The sequence below is a fragment of the Myodes glareolus genome, chromosome 2 (assembly GCF_982192425.1).
Source record: "Myodes glareolus chromosome 2, mMyoGla1.1, whole genome shotgun sequence".
NCBI classification, from domain to species: domain Eukaryota; kingdom Metazoa; phylum Chordata; class Mammalia; order Rodentia; family Cricetidae; genus Myodes; species Myodes glareolus.
This window is the reverse complement of record NC_142027.1, coordinates 70,839,409-70,863,194: the sequence shown is the minus strand read 5'-3', so window position 1 is coordinate 70,863,194 and position 23,786 is coordinate 70,839,409. Positions and strand designations below refer to the sequence as shown.

General features: G+C 38.5%; 1 protein-coding gene across 7 annotated transcripts in view; it reads right to left on the bottom strand.

Moving 5' to 3' along the window:
* The window catches only part of Atp13a3 (ATPase 13A3), an 84,171-nt gene that overhangs the window by 25,706 nt on the left and 34,679 nt on the right, over positions 1 to 23,786 (bottom strand). For all 7 annotated transcript variants that reach the window (XM_048453957.3, XM_048453961.3, XM_048453960.3 and 4 more), the window contains 19 exons: positions 21,916 to 21,988; positions 19,346 to 19,477; positions 18,227 to 18,406; positions 17,957 to 18,114; positions 16,951 to 17,139; positions 15,743 to 15,804; positions 12,695 to 12,845; positions 9,982 to 10,098; positions 9,353 to 9,370; positions 9,110 to 9,263; positions 8,896 to 9,016; positions 6,546 to 6,670; positions 5,540 to 5,715; positions 4,402 to 4,524; positions 4,247 to 4,326; positions 3,206 to 3,248; positions 3,007 to 3,116; positions 2,204 to 2,300; positions 1,252 to 1,324 (listed from right to left, as the gene is read on the bottom strand). In XM_048453957.3, coding sequence (XP_048309914.1) covers positions 1,252 to 1,324; positions 2,204 to 2,300; positions 3,007 to 3,116; positions 3,206 to 3,248; positions 4,247 to 4,326; positions 4,402 to 4,524; positions 5,540 to 5,715; positions 6,546 to 6,670; positions 8,896 to 9,016; positions 9,110 to 9,263; positions 9,353 to 9,370; positions 9,982 to 10,098; positions 12,695 to 12,845; positions 15,743 to 15,804; positions 16,951 to 17,139; positions 17,957 to 18,114; positions 18,227 to 18,406; positions 19,346 to 19,477; positions 21,916 to 21,988 — 2,182 coding nt within the window. The remainder of the gene's footprint in view (positions 1 to 1,251; positions 1,325 to 2,203; positions 2,301 to 3,006; positions 3,117 to 3,205; positions 3,249 to 4,246; positions 4,327 to 4,401; positions 4,525 to 5,539; positions 5,716 to 6,545; positions 6,671 to 8,895; positions 9,017 to 9,109; positions 9,264 to 9,352; positions 9,371 to 9,981; positions 10,099 to 12,694; positions 12,846 to 15,742; positions 15,805 to 16,950; positions 17,140 to 17,956; positions 18,115 to 18,226; positions 18,407 to 19,345; positions 19,478 to 21,915; positions 21,989 to 23,786) is intronic.

Sequence of the window (23,786 nt, the reverse complement as noted above, 5' to 3'; positions counted from 1 at the left end):
ACTGAACAATGAGAAGCTTGGTTATGTTCTAGTTATGCATGAGAAGATACTCTGTAGGCTATGGAAAGAGAAACCAACCGAGTCACATAACCCTCGACCTATAATCTGTCCTCCACCTATAATCTGGGGACATGTGAGAGTGGTCAACCAAAGACTGGTCTAACTCGAGGCCAGTGCCACAAGAGGGAGCCCAGGTCCAACACTACTTAGGTGGCTAGAAACTGGAGACTAGATAACTGGAGACCTAGGGTAGGGCCAAACACAACTGGTCTTTGGGAAAGGAAAAAACATCAACAAAATGATTCTTAATGATATTCTGCTATACTCATAGCAGTCATCAGAGAGGCTTCCTCTGGCAGCATATGGGTGCAGGTGCAGAGCCCCACTGTCAGACATTATACAGTCTAGATTAAAGGTTCCTCCCCTTGGAGACTGAAAAACCCCATGTAAAAGGGGAAGAAAAGATGGTGGGATAGAGGACACCAGGACAATGTGGCCCACCAAATCAACTAAGTAGGGTGTACATTGGCTCACAGAGACTGAAAGGGTTAAGTACAGGGTCTGCATGCTGCACCAGATGTTCCTCATATATTATGGCTGTTAGCTAGGTGTTTTTTGTGGGACTTCTTAGAGGCGAGGGGGCTTATCTCTGACTCTTTTGCCTGCTCGAGATTCTTTTCCTCCTACTGGGTTGCCTTGTCCAGTCTCAATGAGGGCTTCATCTTGTCTTATTGTATCTTGTTTTGTCTTGTTTGGCTGTTGTCTTTAGGAAGTCTGCTCTTTTCTGAAAAGGAAATGGAGGGGGAATGGGTCTGGGGGAGATGGGAGGTTGGAAGAAGCTAGGGGCGGGAGAGGGAACTATGTTTGGGATTTATTGTATGAGAGAAGACTCTATTTTCAGTAAAAAAGAAAACCTGATCTTTAGTAAAAAGAAAGATAATGCATCAAGGTCAAGTCAATATAATGGCTGACAGAGCATCCTCTGATTTACTAATTGAGCAAGGGGAAGATAAGCAATTAGTATTTTAAGGCCCAAATGTTGTAAATAAATCCATTCTAAAGATTTTAAAAAAAGATACAAAAATAATATAAAACAAAAATAGACAAAAACAGACAGGGCAAAATATAAGCAACCAGTAATGAAACATATACAGTAATAAAACAACCAGTAATAAAAAACATACATATTAAATTATTAATATTACAAATTTTCGTATGCTTTGAAATTAAGAAAATTAGCAAAATACTTACTTGTAAATACCACTACCAAAATGATTGCCAGATCAATGAAAAGAAACTGAAAGTCTCCCAGGTTACTCAAGATCTACAAAAGCAATTGTGAAAGTTTAACAGTATTTTCATAGCCTTGTTGTCCCCCTCAAGAATGACACTTTCAAAATGATCCTTGAACCCGCTTAAAAACATTTGCTTCTGAAGTTAATTAACAATAACATCATTTGTATAATTTTGACCGAATGTTAATATATGAAGGTTTAACTTTAAAATCTGACAAAGCATTCTTGATTTTTACAACAAATTTGTACTCAACAATATTCAGCATTGCTAATCCTCAGCATTCTAAAATATCAGTATCTTGAGTTTCTTTATATTCTAAGTCTTCCCTTTGTAAATAGTAAAAAGGGGATGTTCTCACAGTGTCAGTAGGAAATCTACAGGGAGATCATGTCAATCATAATCTGATAGAGTAACCTATTGCAACTACTGTCAAGATTCTCTTTCAAAGGCATAAAGTTCTATCAAGTATTACTGAAATGTCTTTTTCTGTAAATGCACAGTGAAGTTAACTACAACTGTGATTATAACACAGATGGCATACATCTTTATTCCTAACATAACAGCAGTAGAGAACCAGGACTTCAAGGCTCTCCTCAGCCACGTAATGAATGTGAGGCTAGCCTACAAACACGAAATCCTGCCCAAAACAAGCAAATCCAATCTGTACTACAAACTAAAAAGAATAAAAATCGGCATTTCTTCCCCACAAAGCTGTAGTCATGGGTGCAGGCTTTAATGAACATGCATGCCAAATTAATGGAACTGCTACTCATTCAACTTTATTATCTCAAAGTAATTTTATATACAAATTTCATTTTTAATCAATGTACTAAAAATCAACAGACACATGCCCAATATCTTTGGTGCCTGACCATAGAGAACATCTCTGGGCAGTATTGGTACTCACAGAATACAGGAGAGTAACACTGAAGTACTGTATGATGCTGTATAATGCCATAAATTTAAACACACAGAAAGATGTCATTAAAGCAGCACGGCCCTCCCTGTGAATAGAAATGTCAACATGTGATTAATAGCACAGCAACCTTAAGCTTGACCTTCAGAGTATGATTACATCATGACTAATGAACATCAACATTCACAGCTACAATAAAGTTTGATACCAAAAAAACATGTCACAACACAAAAGCTTCAATCTATTATTAGTGAGTTACAGGTCAAATGCATATTCAAACAAGTCTGTACTGCTCTGTATGGTATTTTACCCTAGTACATTTTAAGCACAAGCTAGAACAAAATTATAAAACTTAGAGCCATGAATACTAGCTCTCAGATCTGTATTCATAGTCACTGGGGAGGCTGAATCTGGATCATACAAGTCCAAGGCCATCCAGGCTACATAGGGAATTACTGGCCAGCCTATGATACAAAGTGAAACTCAGTTTCAAAATACAGAGCAAGCGCTGGAGGTGCATGTGTGGTGGGGTGGGGTGGGAGTCAGGGCTGGAGAAGAGGCTTAGTAGTTAAGAGCACTGGCTTTTCCAGAGGATTCAGCATTCTATTTACAATTCAAAACTACCCACATGACAATTCAAAATGATCCATAACTCTAGTTCCAGGGCTCAGATGCTCTTTTCTGTTCTCCTTAGATATCAAGCATGTATGCATGCAAAAACACAAACATGTTTTATTGAGGTCTCTTATAAGAAAAAAGAATGGAGGGAGGAAGATTATTCCAATTTCCATTACCTGATGAGGTTCGGCACACAGGAAATACTAGGTGTCTTAGAAGTAAAAGGAGATGCCACAGAAGCTTCAAGCTCAGACAAGGAAATGCCACCATGTGCCCTCTTCAAAGCCTAATTGTTTCAAGAATATTGATAAATTTTGTGAATATAACGCAGGCTAAAGAACAAACTCCAAAATAAATCACAAAAACTTTACTTACACCACAATCATTTGCACCATCACCGCACATCCCAACAAAGTAACTAAGAAAAAAATAAGATTAAGCTTTTATTACACATCACATATGAAGTAATGGATTCTCCAGCAGTCGTAGAGAGCTAACAGATCAATGAGCTTTCACACTGGATGAGCACAAACGGCATTCTACTGACAGCACACTGAGCTGAGACTGCCATGAGCTGAGTAATTTGTTTCTGCTTGAACATGGACAAATAATTTTGGTGTCTTGAATTCCTTATCTGTGGAGCACAAGACTTTAGCCTAGACATTTTATTATACACTTTTTGTGTTATTAGAAAGGATTTCTCCCTTAGATACTTCAAACATTACTGGCTACTAAAATTTCAGAGTCCTGAACCAAGTGCATTTGTATGAACCTATAAACCTAGAAACGTGGGAGGCCCAAGAGTTTAAGCCTAGCTAACACAATACCCTCAAAACAAGACAAACAAATAAAAAATCAAATTATAGTCGCTTCTTTCAATATGTACCCACACACATAAAAGCAGCACTAAGTGGATTGAGTAACTTGAAAATAAGAAGAAAGAACACATGAGCTTGGGAGGAAGAAGTGTAAGGAGACTTGGGATCAGAAGGAATGGGGAATAGGCTTGTTTATAACAAACTATACATGAATTTCAATGAAAAGAGCAGTAAATTACAATCTCTGTGTGGGTATAAAATTAAGAAAGGACTGTGAATATTTTTCTTCAGCCAGATAAATATCTTATAGGAAATAATTCTCCTCTCTCACACACACACACACACACGCACTTTAAATTTTTCATCTGTTATAAGAAGTGTTTCAGATTTTTGGAAATTTACATATATTGAAATGCTTGCTTCAAATTCTATTGTGACAATCAGTTTCGGATTTTGAAGTATTTCAGATTTCTGGTGTTTGGATTAAAACTTACACATAAGAAATATTAATTACTATTCTAAATTTGAAAATGAAATTACAATTTATTTGAAAATTACAAAGAGAGGAAAAGCAAAAAAAAAAAATATGAATACTTACTCTACATTTTGCAATGCTTCTACCAATTGTGTCTTCTGATCTGGTGCCATTCGAGCAAACACGGTGCCATGTAACATCAACTAGAAAACATACATTTTTTTTAAATGTTGTTCATAAATAGCACATATAAACATCCATAAATTCACAATACTTACCTTAGGAACAAGATCTTGAAAATGTTCCAGTATCACTGAAAACGACTTTCCATTCATTGCAAAATGATAGGGAGTTGATGGAAGATCCTCTAAACTATCATGGGCAAGTTTAATTGGAATAGCCTGGACATGAGACAGCAGAACAATATTCAGGCAGCCATACCAAGAAATACAGTTGTATGTTCAATATACTTATTCCAAGATTAAACTATTTCACATTCTATATTATACATGTCATTACAATCTTAGCTTTTGCCAGGGATGGTGTACACCTTTAATCCCAGCATTTGGAAGGCCCTGAGTTCAAGGCCCGCCTGGTCTATGGAGCAAATCCAGAACAGTCCGGGCTACACAGGGCTACACAGAGAAACCCGGTCTCAAACAAACACCTTACCATTTATTCAAAAAGTATGGGGGGGGGGGGAATCAGTATTAAGATTACCTATAGTATTTATCAAAAAAGGAAGTAAGGAAGCAGGAGGAAGGGAGAGGGGAAGGGAGGAAGGAGAAGGGAGGGGGAGAGAGGTAAAGGGAGCGGAAAGGAGGGAAGGGAGGGAAAGGGGAGGGAGGGAGGGAGGGAGGGAGGGAGGGAGGGGGAGGGAGGGGGCGATTAATCCTAGCAATAAAGAGGATCAGCTTTGACTTGAAGTGATCTGAGAAATGATTTTTCTGTTTTGTTTGCTTGGTTTTCCTTTTTCCAGACAGGGCTTCTCTGTGTAGCTCTGGCTGTACTGGAACTCTCTGTGTAGACAAGGCTGATCTGGAACTGAGATATCACCTTCCTCTGTCTCTCAAGTGCTGGGATTAAAGCTTTGTGCCAGTCTTGCTGGGATTAAAGGCCGTGTGTCAGCACCCGAGAACTGCATTTTTATGAACTGCCTGGATCATTTACTGCTGATTATGGTTAAAACTGGGTATTTGGGAATCTTACACTTTGAAACTACGGTTTTCAATTTTGACTAAATACCAAAATTTAAACATTCAGATTCTTAGGCTAATGAATCAGAATCTCTGGAGTCATAGCCCTCACCTCTATTTTCATTTAGTTTTGTTAATACTGGGTTTTTCTGTAACACTGCTTGTTTTGCCCCAAACTAAATTCAAATAAACAAACTTAAAAAGATAATATAAATATTACCTCTGAGTCAATTGCTGATGATTCATTACACTGTGTCAGGGAATCTGCATAATGCCAATTGATCTTGGCAACTTTCCCATCCTTTGGAGGTAATGCTTCAGCAATAATAACTTTATCCTGAGGTAGAATCATTCCACAGTCTCTGGCCACAGAGACAGCCGTCAACATGTTGTCACCTAATTTTCCAAAGTATTTTAAACACATTAAGGTTGAAAAGGAAACATAAGCCGGGAGGAGGCAGAGGCAGGTGGATCTCATTGAGTTCAAGGTCAGCCTGGTCCACAAGAGCTAGTACCAGGACAGGCTCCAAAAGCTACAGAGAAACCCTGTCTCAAAAAAAAAAAAAAAAAAAACAAAAAAACAAAAACAAAAAAAAAAGGAAACATAACGTATAGAATGAGTACTAGGCATCTACTATAGTGCCTATGGCTGGCAGAAGGTCCCCCACAACAGCTCCGCTGGAAAGGGAACTCTGTTGCCAAGCCTGATAACGGAGTGTGAGTCCCAGCACTCAGATGGAAGAGAGGCTGATTCCTGGAAGCTATTCTCTTGACTTCCACACATACATACACATAATAGAGAAAAGAATTATAATTTTAAAATTCTAACCCAATTCTAACAAACACCTGGTAAACATTTTCTATGTATATGCCAACACTAAAAATTATTAATAATCCCCAAAATAGACAAGGCATGCACTTATCCCTCAAGAATTTTATATTATGTCACAAGAAACATTTACGGATAATTCACAAGTCATTGTACAACACAGGTACAGGAGACAGAACAAAAAACAGAAGTTTCAGTTTCTCCTTCAATATGTGCTACATTTTCTATAAACAGATTTCATTAGAAATCTAAGTGAGGATTATGGGTATCTTATTATCTTGGAAAATTATTTAGAGATGAAATAGGACAATACATGGTAGAGCCACTAAATAGAAACTAAATGGATACCTGACCATCCATCAATCTCACACAACTTGAGCTTCAGAGTCACACTCACCTGTGACCATGACAGTTCGAATGTTGGCTTTATGCAAATCTTCAAGTACTGCAGGGGTTTCCTGTTTTAATTTGTTCTGCATTATAATCAATCCCATGAAATCCATGTTGTTTTCAATGGCATCTCTGAAAAGAATTAATATATAATAGTTTAGTTTGGACAAAAGATTGACAGAGAAATCTAAAATACCTAAATCTAAAATATCTTTAAGCTAAAACCCTCACATAATGAATGAACCACAGGTACAAGTACCAGTTCACTATTTCCAAAAACTTAAACATCTATTCAAGGGAACAGAAAGTTCTGTGAATGACAGACTTAAGAACTATACGTGACTGAACAACTAGTCTTTAAGGGTGACAATGGCAAAAGGTGACAAAAAGACCAATGTGTCCTTTTTTGAGAATTAGGACATACCTGTGGTTTTCAGAGTGACTTATGTTATCAGTTCACTAGTATTTTGTTTTTGTATGTATGTGTTTTGCCTGCATGTATGATTGTGGTGTACCTAGTGCCCAGGGAAGTCAGATGAAGATGTTGGATCCCCTGGTTCTGGGGTTATGGGTGGTCGTGAGGCACTATATTGGAATTAGAAACCAAACCTAGGTCCTCTGAAGAAGTAGCCAGAGCTCTTAACTTCTGAGCTATGTCTCCAGCCTCCTTGCTCTATTTTTGTTTGTATTTTTTTAATGTTCAGATCACCTCTCCAAAACAGGCAGAAGTATCAGAACAAACTAAATTCCTTTTGCTTACAAAATACTAAACACATCCTGAAATATTACAATGCCCTTAAAGGCTAAGTACATCATCAGCTATTCAACAGAAACAGAAGGGTGTAATGCTAACAGCTGTAAACCTGACAATCTAGGATCAACTGGAGACAGGACTCTGAGTAATCCTGTCAGGGATAATCTTGCTGATTATGCTGAGGTGGGAAAACCCACCCACTAAGGTGGCACCACTCTCTGGCTGTGCTCCTGGCCTGCAGAAATGGAAAAAGAGACGAGCAGAAGCACAAATTCAGACTTCCGTTTCCTAACTGTGATGAGACTGGATGCTTCAAGCTCCTGTCGCCTCAAATGCCCTACCCCACCATGATGACTGTACCTTGAACTGTGAGCTAAAAGAAACCCTTTCTTCCTTAAACTGCTTTAGCTAGGACTTTATCATAGTCACAGGAAAAGCTAAGTCAAATATAAAGCCTTATCTATATAGGAGAGTAAAAGATGTCAGTAATGTCCTTCGATAAGATAGAGAAAAATGGGAGAGAGAATATCAGGTATTATAACTCATGATTTGTGTTTTATTCCCATTGGGTGATTTTAGGAAAAATTGTAGGAAGCCACCTGGAGGCACAGGTGGTCCTGCAGTTTGGAGGTATACAAGTCCATACCTGGCTTAGCCACGTGGGGCTGAGCACCCTTGCCTGCACCCTTGCTTGCACATGCTCAGACCAGCAGAATGGCATTAACCAATCAGGACAGCGTTCAAGCCTCTCCACCGTTTAAAAGCAGCTGCCTCTGGGCTCAACTTTCTCTCTCTAAGCTTTCTCTCGTCCCTGCTCTATCTTCCCTTCCCCCAATTTTCCTCAATCAAATGCTCCGAATAAAGACGTGACCAGGGAAGGAATTCTCGTTTTTAGTGGCGTTCATTCCTGCTGGTCAGGATGCGCGTCGCAAAAAATGAACAGTAGAATCATTTACTGCTCCTAAAACAGTAAAAATTTGCTAACAGGATGGAGGACGGCTCAGTGGCTAAGAGCACATAATACCACTTTTGACGGGGACCCAAATTCAGTCCCCTGCAACTATATCAGGTAGCTCACAACTTCCTGTAACTCTAACTCAAGGGGACCACTCACTCTTGGTATCCACGGGCACTGCAATCACATGCACAAATCCACACACAGACATACAAGTACCTTAAAAATCAAAATAAAACAGAATCTGATAACAATTTCACAAACTACAAGTATTTCCAGACTTCTAAAGAAAAGAAAACAATTATTTTAAGAACATAAACACAGGCAAAAAAAAAATTGATGAGTGGGGCATGGTGACACACAATTTAATCCCAACACTGGGAGGAAGAGGAAGGCAGATCTTTGATTTCTAAGCAAGTCTAATCTACACAGTGAATTTCAGAATAGTCAGGACTACACAGAGAAACTGTCTTGAAAACAAAACAAAAACGGCAATACAGAATAAAAAAGAATAATTATAGTTTTACCTCAAACACCAAAAACAAAGCTACAATATACACATTTCACATATTCAACCTTTACTGTACATGACTTATAGGAATCTAAGGGATACATTATGGGAACTGTAGGAATGCCAGTCACTCATACCTGCTAATATGTTGTACTTTGTGCCACGTCAGTTTTGACTCCAACTTTCTGTGTGCAAGAGCAATCACACGGAAGCCTTGTTTGGTATAATCTTCTAAAACTTTCTCAAAATCAACTGGAACTTTAAAAAATAAGACGAAATTTGATTTTAGAATTGTTACTGTAAGTTTATATAAATAGCTGAGTTTTACCCAGAACCTAGTTACTTCCTTACCTGTTTCAGGTTTACAAAGACTGGCAATAACCTCAGGGGCTCCTTTCATGTAGGCATCCATTTTCTTGTCACCTAGTATTCTTGCAACCACACTCATCCGTTGTAAAGCAGAAGAAAATGGGAACTGTCGAACAATTCCTATCTCATAAACAGCCTATTTAATTTAAAAAATGCACAAAGGATTTATTCTTTAAGAATAAAAACAAATGTACTTAATCTAAGAAGAAAACATTCTTCACTTACTGGAAGTTCAAACAGCTCCTAAAACCAAGAAAATAAGGTACAGATTAATATACACCAGCTACAAAAAACTAAAACATTCACAAAATAACAAGCAACTTTTTGAGTATGTAAGTCAGAACCTAAGAGTCCCAACACAACATCTCCTATTAAAAAAAAAAATGCTATCAGGGTGTAGTTTCATGGTATGACCACCCAGGTAGAATGCCTATAGCTCAGGCTTCAATTCCTAGCACAAGAAGTGACAGATTAAGGGGGGAAATAGTGTTCAACATTTCCAAATATTCTAGAATCATAAAAATATGATTCTATCTTTTATTAAATGATAAAACGAGAGACACTGAAAAATTCATCTAAGAGTAAAACTAGTGTGAGTGCTTTTTTATAAATTCTTTGAATACAATTCTAGAGATACAAATGCAAACTAAAAAGATTAACTATCACATGTGTAAGTGGCAAAGGACACACAGGCACTGAGAATTAAATCTCAACATTTCTAGAGAGTGCCTGTATCCCACCAGGGTAGCCATTCTGATAAGCTCAGTTAGAACATCTGTATCTGCATGGGATCACATGCCCAACACCTCTCTGATAGAGGTATTTCTAAACTAGAATTCCAAGTGACATCATACCATTTCTTGGTTTCCTACAGCTGTAGATTCAGGAAACAGCTGTTTGGAAGGACGAACTACAGTGGGCATTATTCGGTTATGAAGTGCTGTTTCTTCCTCGGTTGCTTCTTCCAAAATCTAAAAGTAAAACATACAACATACCACAAAATTCCGTATTCGTTTCATTTTTAAGTGGTCCACTGGGGGGGTGGGTGAAGCAATTGCTGCCAAAGGACATATGAACACTAAACTATTAACATAAATATATTTTACTTAAATATATTCATTTTTATTAACATAAATAAAATAAAACGTAAAAAGAACTACTTAGACACCTTGCAACCTTTGGGTGAAGGGAGAAGTAACTTAGAAGTAGAATAAAGGAGCAAATATGTTGTCTTCAGAATGAGCTGGAAGCACATGGTTTTTTTAAAGATTTTTACCCTATAATACAGGGATTTCCGTTCTGCCAACAAATGATACAAGTGTGTATGTATTCCGCAGGTATACACTTGTAATCCTAGTACTCAAGAATACAAGAGCAAGGCCAGGCGGTGGTAGCATACACCTTGGGAGGCAGAGGCGGGAGGATCTCAGTAGTGGGTTTGAGGCCAGCCTGGTCTACAAAGTAGAATTTCAGGACAGCCAGGACTGTTGCTCAGAGAAATTCTGTCTCAAAAACAAACAAAAGAAATACAAAAGCAAAGGAATCAGGAGTTTCATGCTAGCCTAGGCTACACAGTCAGCTTAAGGTCAACTGGACTACATGAGAGCTTTTCTCAAGCCTAGACAGAGTTCAGATATAGTTAATGGAATCACTAAATTAAAATAAGCTGTACAAGATAGCATCTGATTTTACAGTCATACCATGAAATCATAAACAGCTTAGCTACTATAGTCGTAACCTCTTGATTTTCACCTTTAAAAAAAATATTTTATGTGCATGGGTATGGGTCTTTTTACCCGAACATTTTATCTGTACACCTTGTGTGTACACGAGAGGGTCTGGACTTACAGAAAGCTCTAAACTGCCATATGATGCTGGAAATTGAATCTAATATTATGCAAGAAAAGCCAGAGCTTATCTGACCATCTCAGAAACTGGATGCATCTTATTGTCCTATGATCAGTTTTAAGGCAAGTTTAAGAAGAAACCATAATTTAAAAAATGATCCTACGGGGGCTGGAGGGATGGCTCTATTCCAGAGGTCAATTCCCAGCAAAAACATGGTGGCTCACAACCATCAGTAATCAGAGCTGGTGCCCTCTTCTGGCCTGCAGGCATGTGTGGAGGCTGAACAATGTGTACATAATAAATAAATAAACCTTAAAAAAAAAAAAATGCTCCTACCAGACCAGCCTGTGGGGCATTTTCTTGAGTAATGACTGATGTAGGAGAACCTAGCCCTAGAGATGGTGCTACTCCTAGGCAGGTGGTCCCGGGTGGTATGAGAAAGCAAACTGAAGCCAGGTAAGGTGGCGGGCACACTTAGTCCCAGGGCCCATGAGGCAGAAGTGGTGGATCTCTGTGAGTTCAAGGTCAGCATAGTCTACATAATGCGTTCAAGAACAGCTAGGGCTATGTGGAGAGACCCTGTTTCAAAAACCAAAACCAAAACATACAAACAGGCTGAGCAAGCCTTGGGAAGCAAGCTGGTAAAAGCAACACTCTTCCATGGCCTCTGTCTCAGTTCCAGTCTCAAAGACGTTCTAATTTTGATTTCCTACATCAACTACTTTAAATGATGAATGCCATGTGGAACTATAAACCCAAATAAACCCTATCCTCCCTAGCTGCCTTTGGTCATGGTTTTTTACCACAGCCATAAAAACCCTAACCAAAAATTAGCACCAGGTTATGGGGTATTGCTGTGGCAGACCTGACCATGTTTTAGAGAGGATTGTGGAAGGAGCTTTGGGTTAGAAAAGGCACTGTATGCTCAAAGCTCAGTGGGTGGTGGCAGTCTCGTTTGTGAAATTCAGAGGGAAGAAACGACTCTATCAGGGCCATTTATGTAATATATTGAAATTAGGAATCTGTGGTTCTGGTTAACTGGAGTTGAAGAATTGGCTGTGATTAACAAAAGATCAGAACCACTGGGTAGCGGTGGTGCACACTTTTAATCCCACTTAGGAGGCAGAGACAGGCAGATCCCTGTAAATTTGAGGGTAGAGTTTCAGAACAGCCAGAGAAATCTTGTCTCGAAAAACCAAAATAAAACAAAAAGACCAGATCCACTAAAGTAAAACCTTTGTTGGCACAATTGATGCTAGTCAGCTGGGGCTAAGGAATTAGCAGTGATTAAAAAAGAGGCCAGAATCACTGAGGTGAAATCTTCTGGAACTATTTCCTCAGCGTCAGCACACAATCTATTCCAGGGTAGACAAGGCTGCATCTCATGCAGACACCCCAAACTGATAATGTATTAGAATCACATAAGCTTGTTTTGAAGGCATGAAAAGGGTCAGGAAGAGCAGCTGAGGCTTGGCACTGTGAGTAGCTGAAGTCTTGGAGGAGAGGCTGGGAGAAGCTACTGGTCAAGATACAGACTAGCACCATATAAACAGAGTGTAAGGCACCATAAAAACAGAAAGTTAAGAGCTCATGCCGGTACTCACGAGTTAAAGGCAGGAGAATATCCTCAGTTATACAGCTATGTTTAAAATGGGCCTATGCTACAAAATGGGGGAGGGAGGGTGAACCCTGTTTCAAAAACAAAAAGGTTAAACTTACCCATCCAATGGCTTCAAACATTTTCAAATCAAGTGGGTCACCAGAAAGAACACCTTCAATTTTTGTAAGTGAATGACAAGTAGCCATGCAAGCAACAAATTGAGATTTTACCAATATCTCACTGCAAACATTGTCTTCTGGTAAAAGAAATCTAAACAGAGAATACACACTGAATTAGGTTTGCATTTCTCTAGACTCAACCTAACATTTCAATACATCTTTACAGGTTTGTAATCAATCAATCAATAAATAAAATAAAACAAAAATACAAATAAAACCTGGTGGACACATCCTGTAATCCCAGCACTTGGGAGCTGGAAGAGGAGAACCAAGGAAGGTCAGACCAAAAATTACAGAAAAATACATGAAACCCCACCTGTACATTTAGGTGGAGGGCTGGGGATATGGTTCAGTGAGTAAAGTGAGCTTGCTTGCTATGCGAGCCAAGTTGTATGCATGGTGTGTGTCTGTCTGCTAATCCTGGCACTGGGAAACAAAGACAAAAAATCTTGGAAGTTCACTGGCCAGCCAGTCTAGATCTTAGCTAGAGATCTGTCTCAGAAACTAAGATTGGGGGGAGGGAGGCAATAGAGAGAAGATACCAGACATTGATCTCTGGCTTCCAATGGAGCACACATACACATGCAAACTTGCTTATACACATGTGTGGTACATGCACAGACCCACCTCACCTCTCAAATAGTAGAAAAAAAATGGGGAGGTGGGCATATACAAAATAAAGTAGAAAAAAAATTACCACAAAAACATACACTGTCCCAAAAACAAACCACACATCTTGTTCACAACAGCTATGAAAAAAAAAATTGGATACCTAACCATAAACGAAACCCCAAAAAAAGCAGTAAAAGATCCTTGCAATGCAAACTTTCAGAAACTTGAAGACAAGATAACAGAACTTTCGCTCATGTCCACAGACTGACAGAGTAGTGTTAAAACAGCTGAATTACAAGAGCTATCTATATGATTCTTTTCTGTTTTCTGAGACAGAGTCTCATGATGGAGCTAGCTCTGACTGTCCTGGAACTCACTCTGTAGACCACGCTGGCCTCAAACTCAGAGATTCATTTGTCTCTGCCTCCTGAGGGCTGGGATTAAAGGTGTGTGCCACCACACCAAATTTAACAATTTATATATTTCAATGCAGTCCCCCATCAAAATTCCAGTGAATAGCTGGATAGAAAGAAATCTTAAAATTCATATGGAAGCACCAAGCCCTAACATAGCCAAAGTAATCTTTAGTATAAAGAATATCTGGCCCTCAAATTCTAATAAAGCCACTCGGGACCAGTAAGAAACCGAGAGGTTCACTAACTGGAACAGAACCAAGTACCCAGAAGTAAAAAACCCCTACAGCCTAAAGCTACTAATTCTCAACAAAAGGATCTAAAGCACACACTGGAAAATGTCCACATGTAGAAGAGTAAAACTACAGCTTCATCCCACACCTCCACAAACGTCAATCAGAATGGACACAGATTACTGAATGTGAGACCTGACATTGTAAAACTGCTGGCGGAAAACATAAGCAAACCACTTCAAGACAGAGGCATGGGCAGAAGTTTCAGGGTTCCAACAGCACAAGAACTGGCAAATTTGATTTCATAAAATTAAGAAGCTTCTGCGCAGCAAGAAAACCATTAACCAGAGTAAGGAAACAGAGAACAGGAAAAAACTTATGCCAATTGCCTCAGAGCAATAACTATGACAATGCAAGACCAAAATATCAAATCACTTTATCAATAAAACTGCTAATGAAATAGACAGTTCTCAGAAGAAATATTGGCTATTTGGCCAATAAACACTTGAAAAAGTCTTGAACATCTTCAGTCACCAAGGAAATGAAAATCAAAACTACAGTTGCAATTCCAACTGATACTCACTCAGAACAGCTACCACCAACAAAACAACCAGCCAATGATGGTGAAGATCATGAGGAGAGAAAAACTCTTATATATATACTCTTTATTGGTGAGAATAGAAACTTGTTCAGCCACTATAAAAATCAGTAAGGTTCATCAAAAAACTTAAAAAGTAGAATTACCAGAAAGCCCAGCTGTAACGCTCTTGGGTGTGTGTGTGTGTAGATATATATGAGACCCTATGGATAGCCAACATACAGAAATAGTCAACTTCCAGAATAGGCGTGATGGCACATGTCTTTAATTCCATCAGAGGCAGGAAGATCTCAGTGAGTTAAAGGTCAGTCTAGTGAGTTCCACAGTGAGTTCCAAGACAACCAGGGACACAACAGTTAAGAAATGGAACCATCCACCTATCCATCAACACATGAATGAATAAAAAAATGTTATACATATATAGAATAAAATTGTATTTAGTCAAAGAAAGCTTACATTGGCACATTTAAAACAGAAAATCATTTTGTTAAGTGAAATAAGCCAAGTTCAGCAAGACAAATCACACTTTCTCTCATCTGAGGTATTATAATTGAAAACTGTTGTGTGTGCGTGTATATAGCATGTTTGCTTAAGATATGAAAACTAGAATGAGGAACATGAGGAGAGGAAAAGCTCTTAAGATGGGAAAAAAGAGGGCAAAGTCATATATGCGACATGAAAGCAGAGGGTGAGATGGGGCAGAGGGGTAAACTAGAGCAAAGCCAAAGTCAAATGAATGAAAAAGCCATAATGAAATCCATTACTTTGTATGCTAACTGAAAAGCAATTAGTTAAAGACAGTTCAGCTTCGGATGAAGGTGCTTGCTTGCCCCACAAACTTGATGAGAAACCATGTCTGACAACCCGAGTCTGAGTTCCAGCCCCATATGCTGAAGGAAAGGAATCCACACCTACAAGTTGTGCTGACTACAGACAGACAGACACAGACACAGACACACACACACACACACACACCATAAATAATTTCTAAAAGATAACAGAAACATACACATGAATAAATTTATTCTGTGAATAGGTACACAGTTGTCTATTATGTTAGAAAGCTGAATATGCTAAAATGTTAAAAAAAATTAACTAAACTAATAATCTAGAAAATCTAGCTAATATTTACCGGGTATTTTCCACTCGCTGAATTCCCCAGAGATCTAAACCATCTTCGGTAAGAGTTCCAGTCTAAAATAAAACAAAGTACACATGCACAAAGTAAGGACAATTGCTTACAAAAACTAAAATGCTGGGACTCAAATCAATTAACAACTATGCTACATAAACACAAGGGAGAAGCAGAGTCTGAAAGTAAGGAAAAGAGAGGTGGGAGCGCGTATACTGTAAGGGAACCTGCACAACAGTACTTGCACAGCCCCTCCTTCAAGTACAAGGCACTACCTTGTGAACTGTATTCAATTTACTCATGTGACAACAATATAAACAAAATGCACCCGTCAACCTACTTATTCACCAACAAGCAGTATCTGTTGATGTAATGGTAGAATAGCACAGATTACAGAACAAAGAGCCAAGAAGAAAATTTAAACACCAAGAGGAAGAAGCTAATAGTTAAACCCAGGTAAGAAAATGACCGGTTTTGTGGGGCAGTGGTGGTGCATGGGGAATCAATAAAAATCATAGAATATTAAAATACATATTTATGAGCAATTAAAAAATATTGAGGGCTGGAGATACGGCTCAGAGGTTAAAAGCACTGGTTGCTGACTGCTCTTTCAGAGGTTCTGGAGTTCAATTCCCAGCAACCATATGGTGGCTCACAACTGTCTATAGTGAGATCTGGTACATACATGTAGATAAACACTGTATACATAATAAATAATCTTTACACACACACAGTAAGTACATATCCACAGGAGCTATTCTATTACATTAACTAAAAATACGAAGGACCATATAATCTTTACTCATTTTCATTAAGTTTTTAATTTTTAAAATTAATTTGGTTTTGTGTATGGGTGTCTTGCTTGCATATACACTTGTTTATCCTGTGCATGCCAGGTGCCCAAGGAGGTCAGGAAAGGGAACCATTTCCCTGGAACAACAGTCACAGAAGGTTCTGAGGTGCCACATGGGTGATGCGAACCAAACTCGGGCTCTCTCACCCTTTGGAAACAGTCAGTGCTCATAAATACTGAGCACCCAGCTATCTCTCCAGCAGCCATACATCTTCAATTTTATTACTAAAAGATTCTGAAAGACCTGGGCTCAATTTCCCAGCACCTACATAGTAAATAAGGGCAAATTAATTCATAAAGGAAATACAAATATAAACATTTAAAGTTACAGTAATGATTATGAAGTCAAACCAACCTTATCAAAGCAAACAAGATTCAGCTGTCCACAGATATTTATCCTTTGGGGACTGATACAGAAAATCCCAACTTTTTTCAGTCTTCTCTGAGCATAAACAATTCCAGCAGTCATTGCAGCAGGTAGTGCAGGTGGCACAGTAATTGTAATGATATCAAGAGACTTAATAATTATTTCCTGAATTTCTTTCTACAATTAACATAAAAATAAATGTCAATACTCAATTTATTAATCTAATGAAAAAACACACTATTTTTGTATTCATAACTATATACTCCTATCTATTATTCATTCAAAGATCTTATAAAATGGTTGAGGCATATAAACAGTAGTTTAGCATGTTTGAGGGCATAGGGTCAAACCCCAATGCTTATAGGTAATTGTAAATAGAAGACTCAATGAACAAACAGAATAGCAGCTAAAGAAGAAAAATATTTACTCTTAGAAATAAATACTTATCTCATTCATCACATGACTGCCTTCAAATCAAGTTGAACAAACTTTATCTAAGACTGTCTATCCTATAAGAACCTAGACTGTCTCCACAGAAGCCAGAAACAAAAAAAAAAGAAATCAGGCATGGGCCCTTACATATGCCTCTTTTACTGAGTGTTTAGAAATAATTTTGCTAAGAATGGTGGTGAGTACCTGTAATCCCAGCACTCAAGAGGTGGAGTTAGGAACAGAACATAGCTAAATAAGCAAGACAAGTTACAACTGTAAACATTAACTTATCCCACAAATATGAAGGGGTGTTTGGTGCCAGATATTCTGAAGAATAACATGCTATGATGATGAAAATGATTTCTACTTGTGGAGTTTTCTTGTTGAGACAGGATCTTGTATACAGCCCAAAACTTCTAATTTTCCTGCCTCTAGGTCACCCAATAATTTTGCCTTCTAATATAATAGATACTAGTGTCATAGTTTCCTTCAGAGATAAAGTTAAAATTCATCTTCAGTCATACATGAAATAATTAAGGACCAAACCTATGAAGTTACATACCTTATTTAAAATGCTATTGATGATTGTGTAGATAAACCCAATGCCAGCCACCACCACAAGACACAGCAGAAACAAGTAGGCATCTCTATAGAGTTTAAAATCAGTTGGCTTGGGATACAGTATAGAACGAACAAGCTGTCCTTTGGAAGTACTAAATCCTTTCAAAAATTAAAAAGAAAAATTACTTATCTTTTCATGAGAATTAACTTCCCAATCACAATTCCTTTATAAACATCTAGTAGGTTTCAAATTCAAAAGAGATTTATCTACCTGTTCTAACTACTATGGCTTTCACAAGTTCTCCAGTGTAAAAACGGGTCTGAATAACAGTTGTCCCACAAAACAGAGTGTGTCTCTTGTGTGTCTCTGGACTGTACAACTCCTCCCCCGTTCCTTTTACATCCACTGAAGGATTTGGCAAGTTAGTCTTTGTCACTGGAACACTTTCCCCTGTTAAGAAAACCAAATGTTAAAGGAAAGCTTAAAAATCAGTGTCAAATGCATACTGAAAAAACAGTGAAATAGTTTGTGTTAGCAGTACTGTTTGTAATACTTAATAACTGCCCTATATATGGAGGACATGGTGTAACCCATGAGCTTTTTGTCCATCAGCTGGTTCATTGACAAATACCAAGTTGTTTCATTAATTCGTGATTCATAAATGCCTAATGACCTTCAAAAAATTTCAAAGACCAAAGAACACATCCTTAAGAACAGAGCTAAAAAGTACTGTTACTTTTACTAACCAGTGATGTCATGACATCTTTAATCACTAGACAGAAAGACACAAATATAGACAGAAACATACCACTATAACAAAATTTGGGCAAAAGAAAGAAAAATAGGTAATATTTGGTTCTTTTTGTCCTTTAATTTTGAAAAGCATTTCTTCAAAAACAGCCAGAGTGTAGAAATTTATTTGAGATTGTGTGTTTTAAGCCTCAAAATACACAGGAAACAATTTCTAGCCAGATTATAATTTAAAAATTCACAATTTAAAAGGCAGAAAGATCTATTTCTAAATTGTGAATTTCCAGTAGTTATAAAGTCTACTTCTTCCCAGTTAAAGAACATAAAAAAAAATGAATAATGAATACAGAAGCAAATTCACTGCAATCTCTATAGAAAAGGACTTCTCTCCTCTTCCCTTACTATCATACATTTCTCTATGTCCAAAGAGCAGCAAGAAACAGGTCCAGAAATATGGTTACTACCAGAAGAGTGATTTAGTATTAGTTTTTTAGCATAGAATGTAGTCTTCTTGCACACGCAATCACTATCAAATACATTTATGAGTAAATGATAGAAATGGTATGATTTAAGAAGTTTAAACTACGTGACATTAATACTATCATAAACAATAAGCAAGATATTGGTGACCCCATTTACCTGTTAGCATGCTTTCATTTACAATGCAAGTACCATTAATAAGTACTGCATCACAAGGCATGACTGTCCCATTTAATGGAATGATCATGACATCTCCAGGCACAAGGTCTGTAGAAAAGATTTCTTCTATTTCTGAATTTGAAAAATAAGAAGAAATTATTCTTTAATTTGGAATAAAATTACAGCAAATAAACGACCTATCCAAAAGTCTCCTGCTCTCAGTAAGCTACTGATATCGTGTGTTAATACCTAAAGTATAGCACATGAAGTCTCAACAAACAGGATTACATTAGCAATGCATCAAGACTGGAGAGATGACTCGGGGGTTAAAAACATTGGCTCTTTTGCCAAGACATCTTAATGCAATTCCCAGCACCCACATGAAGGATTACAACAATCTGTAACTCCAGTTCTAGGGACGCTGACAGCCTCTCCTGGCCTACATAGGCACCAGGTATCAAAATATGTCATTTGGCTTGTCTCTTAACAACAAGCTGACTAAGCACAGGTGAACATCCTCATCACACCTTCATGCTCCGGTCAATCTGCCATCTTAAAATACAAGCATAATTCCACACAGGAAATTTGACTGAAACAGGCAAAATGAATTCAAATTTCTAGTATTACACAGCAACTAAAGAAAACATGAAAAATTTACCATATTTTCTTTTCAAAGATATTCTTTTCTTAATGCAATTATTTATGTCTCACCTCTTCAATGTTTTAGTCTCTTAAATTATTAAAAAATATATCAAGAAGAATTATTAAATATATAGTAACACTTAATTCATTATTTTCTTGAGAATTTAAATCAGGCATTGAAATCCCAGCATTTGGAAGGCTTGCTTGAAAAGCAAGAAGATCATGAATTTGAAGCCAGCCTGGCAAGAAGACCCTCTCTCTCTCTCAGGTCTCTGTACATGTGGACTTAAAAACCTTCAAGCTGGGTGTGGTGGCTTTTCACTAAAAAAGTTCCAAAACTATTGTGGTGCCTTGCAGTTCTAGAGCTTGTAGCAGCAAGAGCAGAATTTCAAGGTCATCCCCGGTACATAACAAGGTCTAGGCCAACCTGTGCTGCTATAATGTAGAAACAACACACACACACACACACACACACGAACCATTTTAAAATAATCCTACCAAAAATAAGAAGGCAGCAAGTGTGGGAGATTCTAGAGACAGAAGTGACCAGGAAGGAAGCAAGGTACGAAAACTGCATCACTTAGAGACAGTCAAGAAAATGGGTCTGAAGGTAGAGCTCATACCTGTAAACCCAGCTAAGGAGGCCAGGGTTGCTAATTTAACAATCCTAACTCAAAAGAAAGGGGGAGGAGCCTGGGGGGAGAGGAATGTGGAGAATATAAAAAAAGACTGATTTTGAATTCTGGAGAAATGAAAGTGGCTACTGCCTCCAAAGACCATGGTGTTATGTTATCCTTCACTTCAACATCTCAGACAGCTTATATATCCCAATCATTCTCCTCACAATCATTGTTTCCTTTTTACTTTGTCCCATGTAACAATACTACCCAACTGCATACATCTCTTGAGACTTCACTTCCAATCTTGTTCAAGGCCCACATTTCAAACCCATATCCTTTCTTATTAACTCTACAACCCTGTTCTTTATCTGGGTGATGCCTTTAGTATTGTTCCCACTATAAACATGGGAGCCAGAATTACTGTTTTCTCTGAAAGACAAACAGGATGAGATCTGCTTAAAGCCATTTGTTAGCTTTTCAGCCTTTGGAGGCAACCAAATCCCTTAGAACCCGTCACCTACTTTCAGCACATACCTTGTTGAATTCCAGGTCTTAGAAGAATACAGTCTTAACTTCAGGCCCCTGGGTGCTTATTATTCTCTCGTCCTCATCTTAGACTCCTCACCAATTTTCTTTTCCTCGTTTTTTGAGACAGGGTTTCTCTGTAGCTTTGTAGCTTTGGAACTAGCTCTTGTAGACCAGGCTGGCCTCAAACTCACAGCGATCCACCTGCCTCTGCCTCCCGAGTGCTAAGATTAAAGGCATGTGTGCCACCATGGCTTGGTCCTCACCTGTCTTTAATTTGGCTTTCTTCGACTTTAAAAAACCCACCCTGAGTACCTAAAAGCACAGCACTCTAGTGTTAAGAAGTCCCTGCTTTCAAAGTACTCACCACACTTTGTTGTTTATCATGTCCTAGAACTTAGCAAAGAGCCTCTACACTGTACAATGTTATAGAAAGGAACAAGCTGGCCACAAATCTGGGAATCTAAAAGGGTATTTTCAAACTGAAGAAGGAAGAGAGGAAGGGAGAAGAAGAAATAATAGGGCTGGTGAAGTGGAAAAGAGTAAAGGTGCTTGCCACCAACCCTAATGACCTTAGTTCAATCCCAGGACCCACGTGGGAAAAAGAGCAGGGAGTGTCATGGGGTTGTCTTCTGATCTCCATACATGTGCCACTGTACATACATACAATTAAATGCAATTTAAAAATATGTATAAACACATAAAATGATCTTACTTTACACAAGTATTTAATTACATGTTGTGTGTTCATTTACTCTTTCAACCCTCCTCTGATGTACTTACCTTCATTTACTCTACAAACTGAAACTCTCACGGTACTGTGAGTTGCCACCATATCATGTAACATAACATATTGCTGAAAGAAAAAAGAAATAAACAATATACAAACAAATCTCTTCCTCGAGATACTTGAAAAAATAAATGAAAGCTCAATTACTGTGATCATTTTTTTACTGTTCTGCCTATATAAAAGGTCAAAACTCATGGGATAGGGAGATGACTCGATGGCTACTTGCTGGCTACTTCTGGTGGCTTGAATGAAATGGCCCCCATAGGTCCACGCAGTGGCACTATTGGGAGGTGTGACCTTTGGGGTTTCAAATGCTCAAGCCATGCCCAGTGTCACTCTGTTCTGTTGCCGGTTGATCCAGATGTAGAACTCTCAGCTACCTCTCTATTACAATGTCTGTCTGCATGCCACCGTGCTTCCTGCCATGACAATGAACTAAACTGCTTAATTGTAAGTCAGCCCCAACTAAATGTTTTCCTTTCTAAGAGTTGCCATGGTCATGGTGTGTCTCACAGCAATAGAAACCCTAACTAAGACACTGCTCAAGTTCAGTTCTGAGCACCCATATGAAAGCTAAATGTGCATGGCAGCTGCCTATAATTTCAGCACTCAAAAGGCAAAGACAGAGGATTCCTAGAGCAATTTGGCTAGCTGAACTAGTTCAGTAAGTGAGCTCTGGGTTCAACTGAAACCATGCCTCAGTGAGTAGGGCAGAAAACAATCCAAGAAGATATCCAGGATCAAAACGAGGCTGCCAGGCACAACTGCACTCACTTACATGTGAACATATCCATGCACATACCCAAAAGTTAGAAATTTAAGAATTACTGTTTTAGCTCAAAGATACACTTTAAAGGAGGCAGTCTTGAGAACATACGAATTATCTTGTCAACACTTCAATCTTTAATAAGCAAATACAGACGCCTATAGCTTCTGAGTGATCATGTGGTAATATGATTCTAAAAACATCTAAGAGTGTATCTTTGTGAGCATTTGCACTCTTAAATTCAAATTCTAGTACCACAAAAACAATAAAGTGTTTGATTCTCCCCTCTGACCCAAAGGAAAAAAAAAAAAAACAAGAAAAAAGCCAGGGTTGAAGAGATGGCCCAATGATTAAGAGTTCAACCAACGATTATAGAAGACCCAGGTTGATTCACACCACCCACACAGCGGCTCACAATCATCTGAAACTCTACACCCAGAAGATCCAATAATCTCCTCGGGCCTTTGCAGGCACCAGACACTTGAGGTGCACTGACATAAATTCAGACAAAACACCGGTGTACACATACACACACACACACACACACACACACACAGTCCAAGACCAAGTGTAAAGTAGGAAGACTGGTTAGCGCGCACACGCACACGCACACGCACACACTCCAAGACCAAGAATAAAGTAGGAAGACTGGTTAGTTAAAGGCTACCCAAGTTACTGATAGGGTCTGCAAGAAGCCCATAAAAGACCAACAGTTACGTATGCAATAAGCAAGAGTGTTTATAAATAAAAAACTGCCAACATTTTGGGGTTAGCACATAGCGACCACCCAAGAGGTTCGCAGGCCCCTTTTTATGACAGATTAGGGGAATTCCAGGGAGGAGAAATTAATCTGGGGGTGCTGATTGTACTGTGGATGGCTCTAGTGGTTAAGGACATTTTAGCAGCAGGGCAGAGAAAGCTATCTTTAGCTATAAAGAAGCTATGGTCATGTGCTGAGCCAAAAGAAGGCTGTGGAGCACCTGCTAACTGATTGACCCTGAGCTGTAGTTTCCGGAGAACTGCTTGCTCAGCTCCAGTCACCTTCAGTAAATCAAACACGTCCCTGCCAGGGACTATTAGAAACCTGTCATGGCTTTG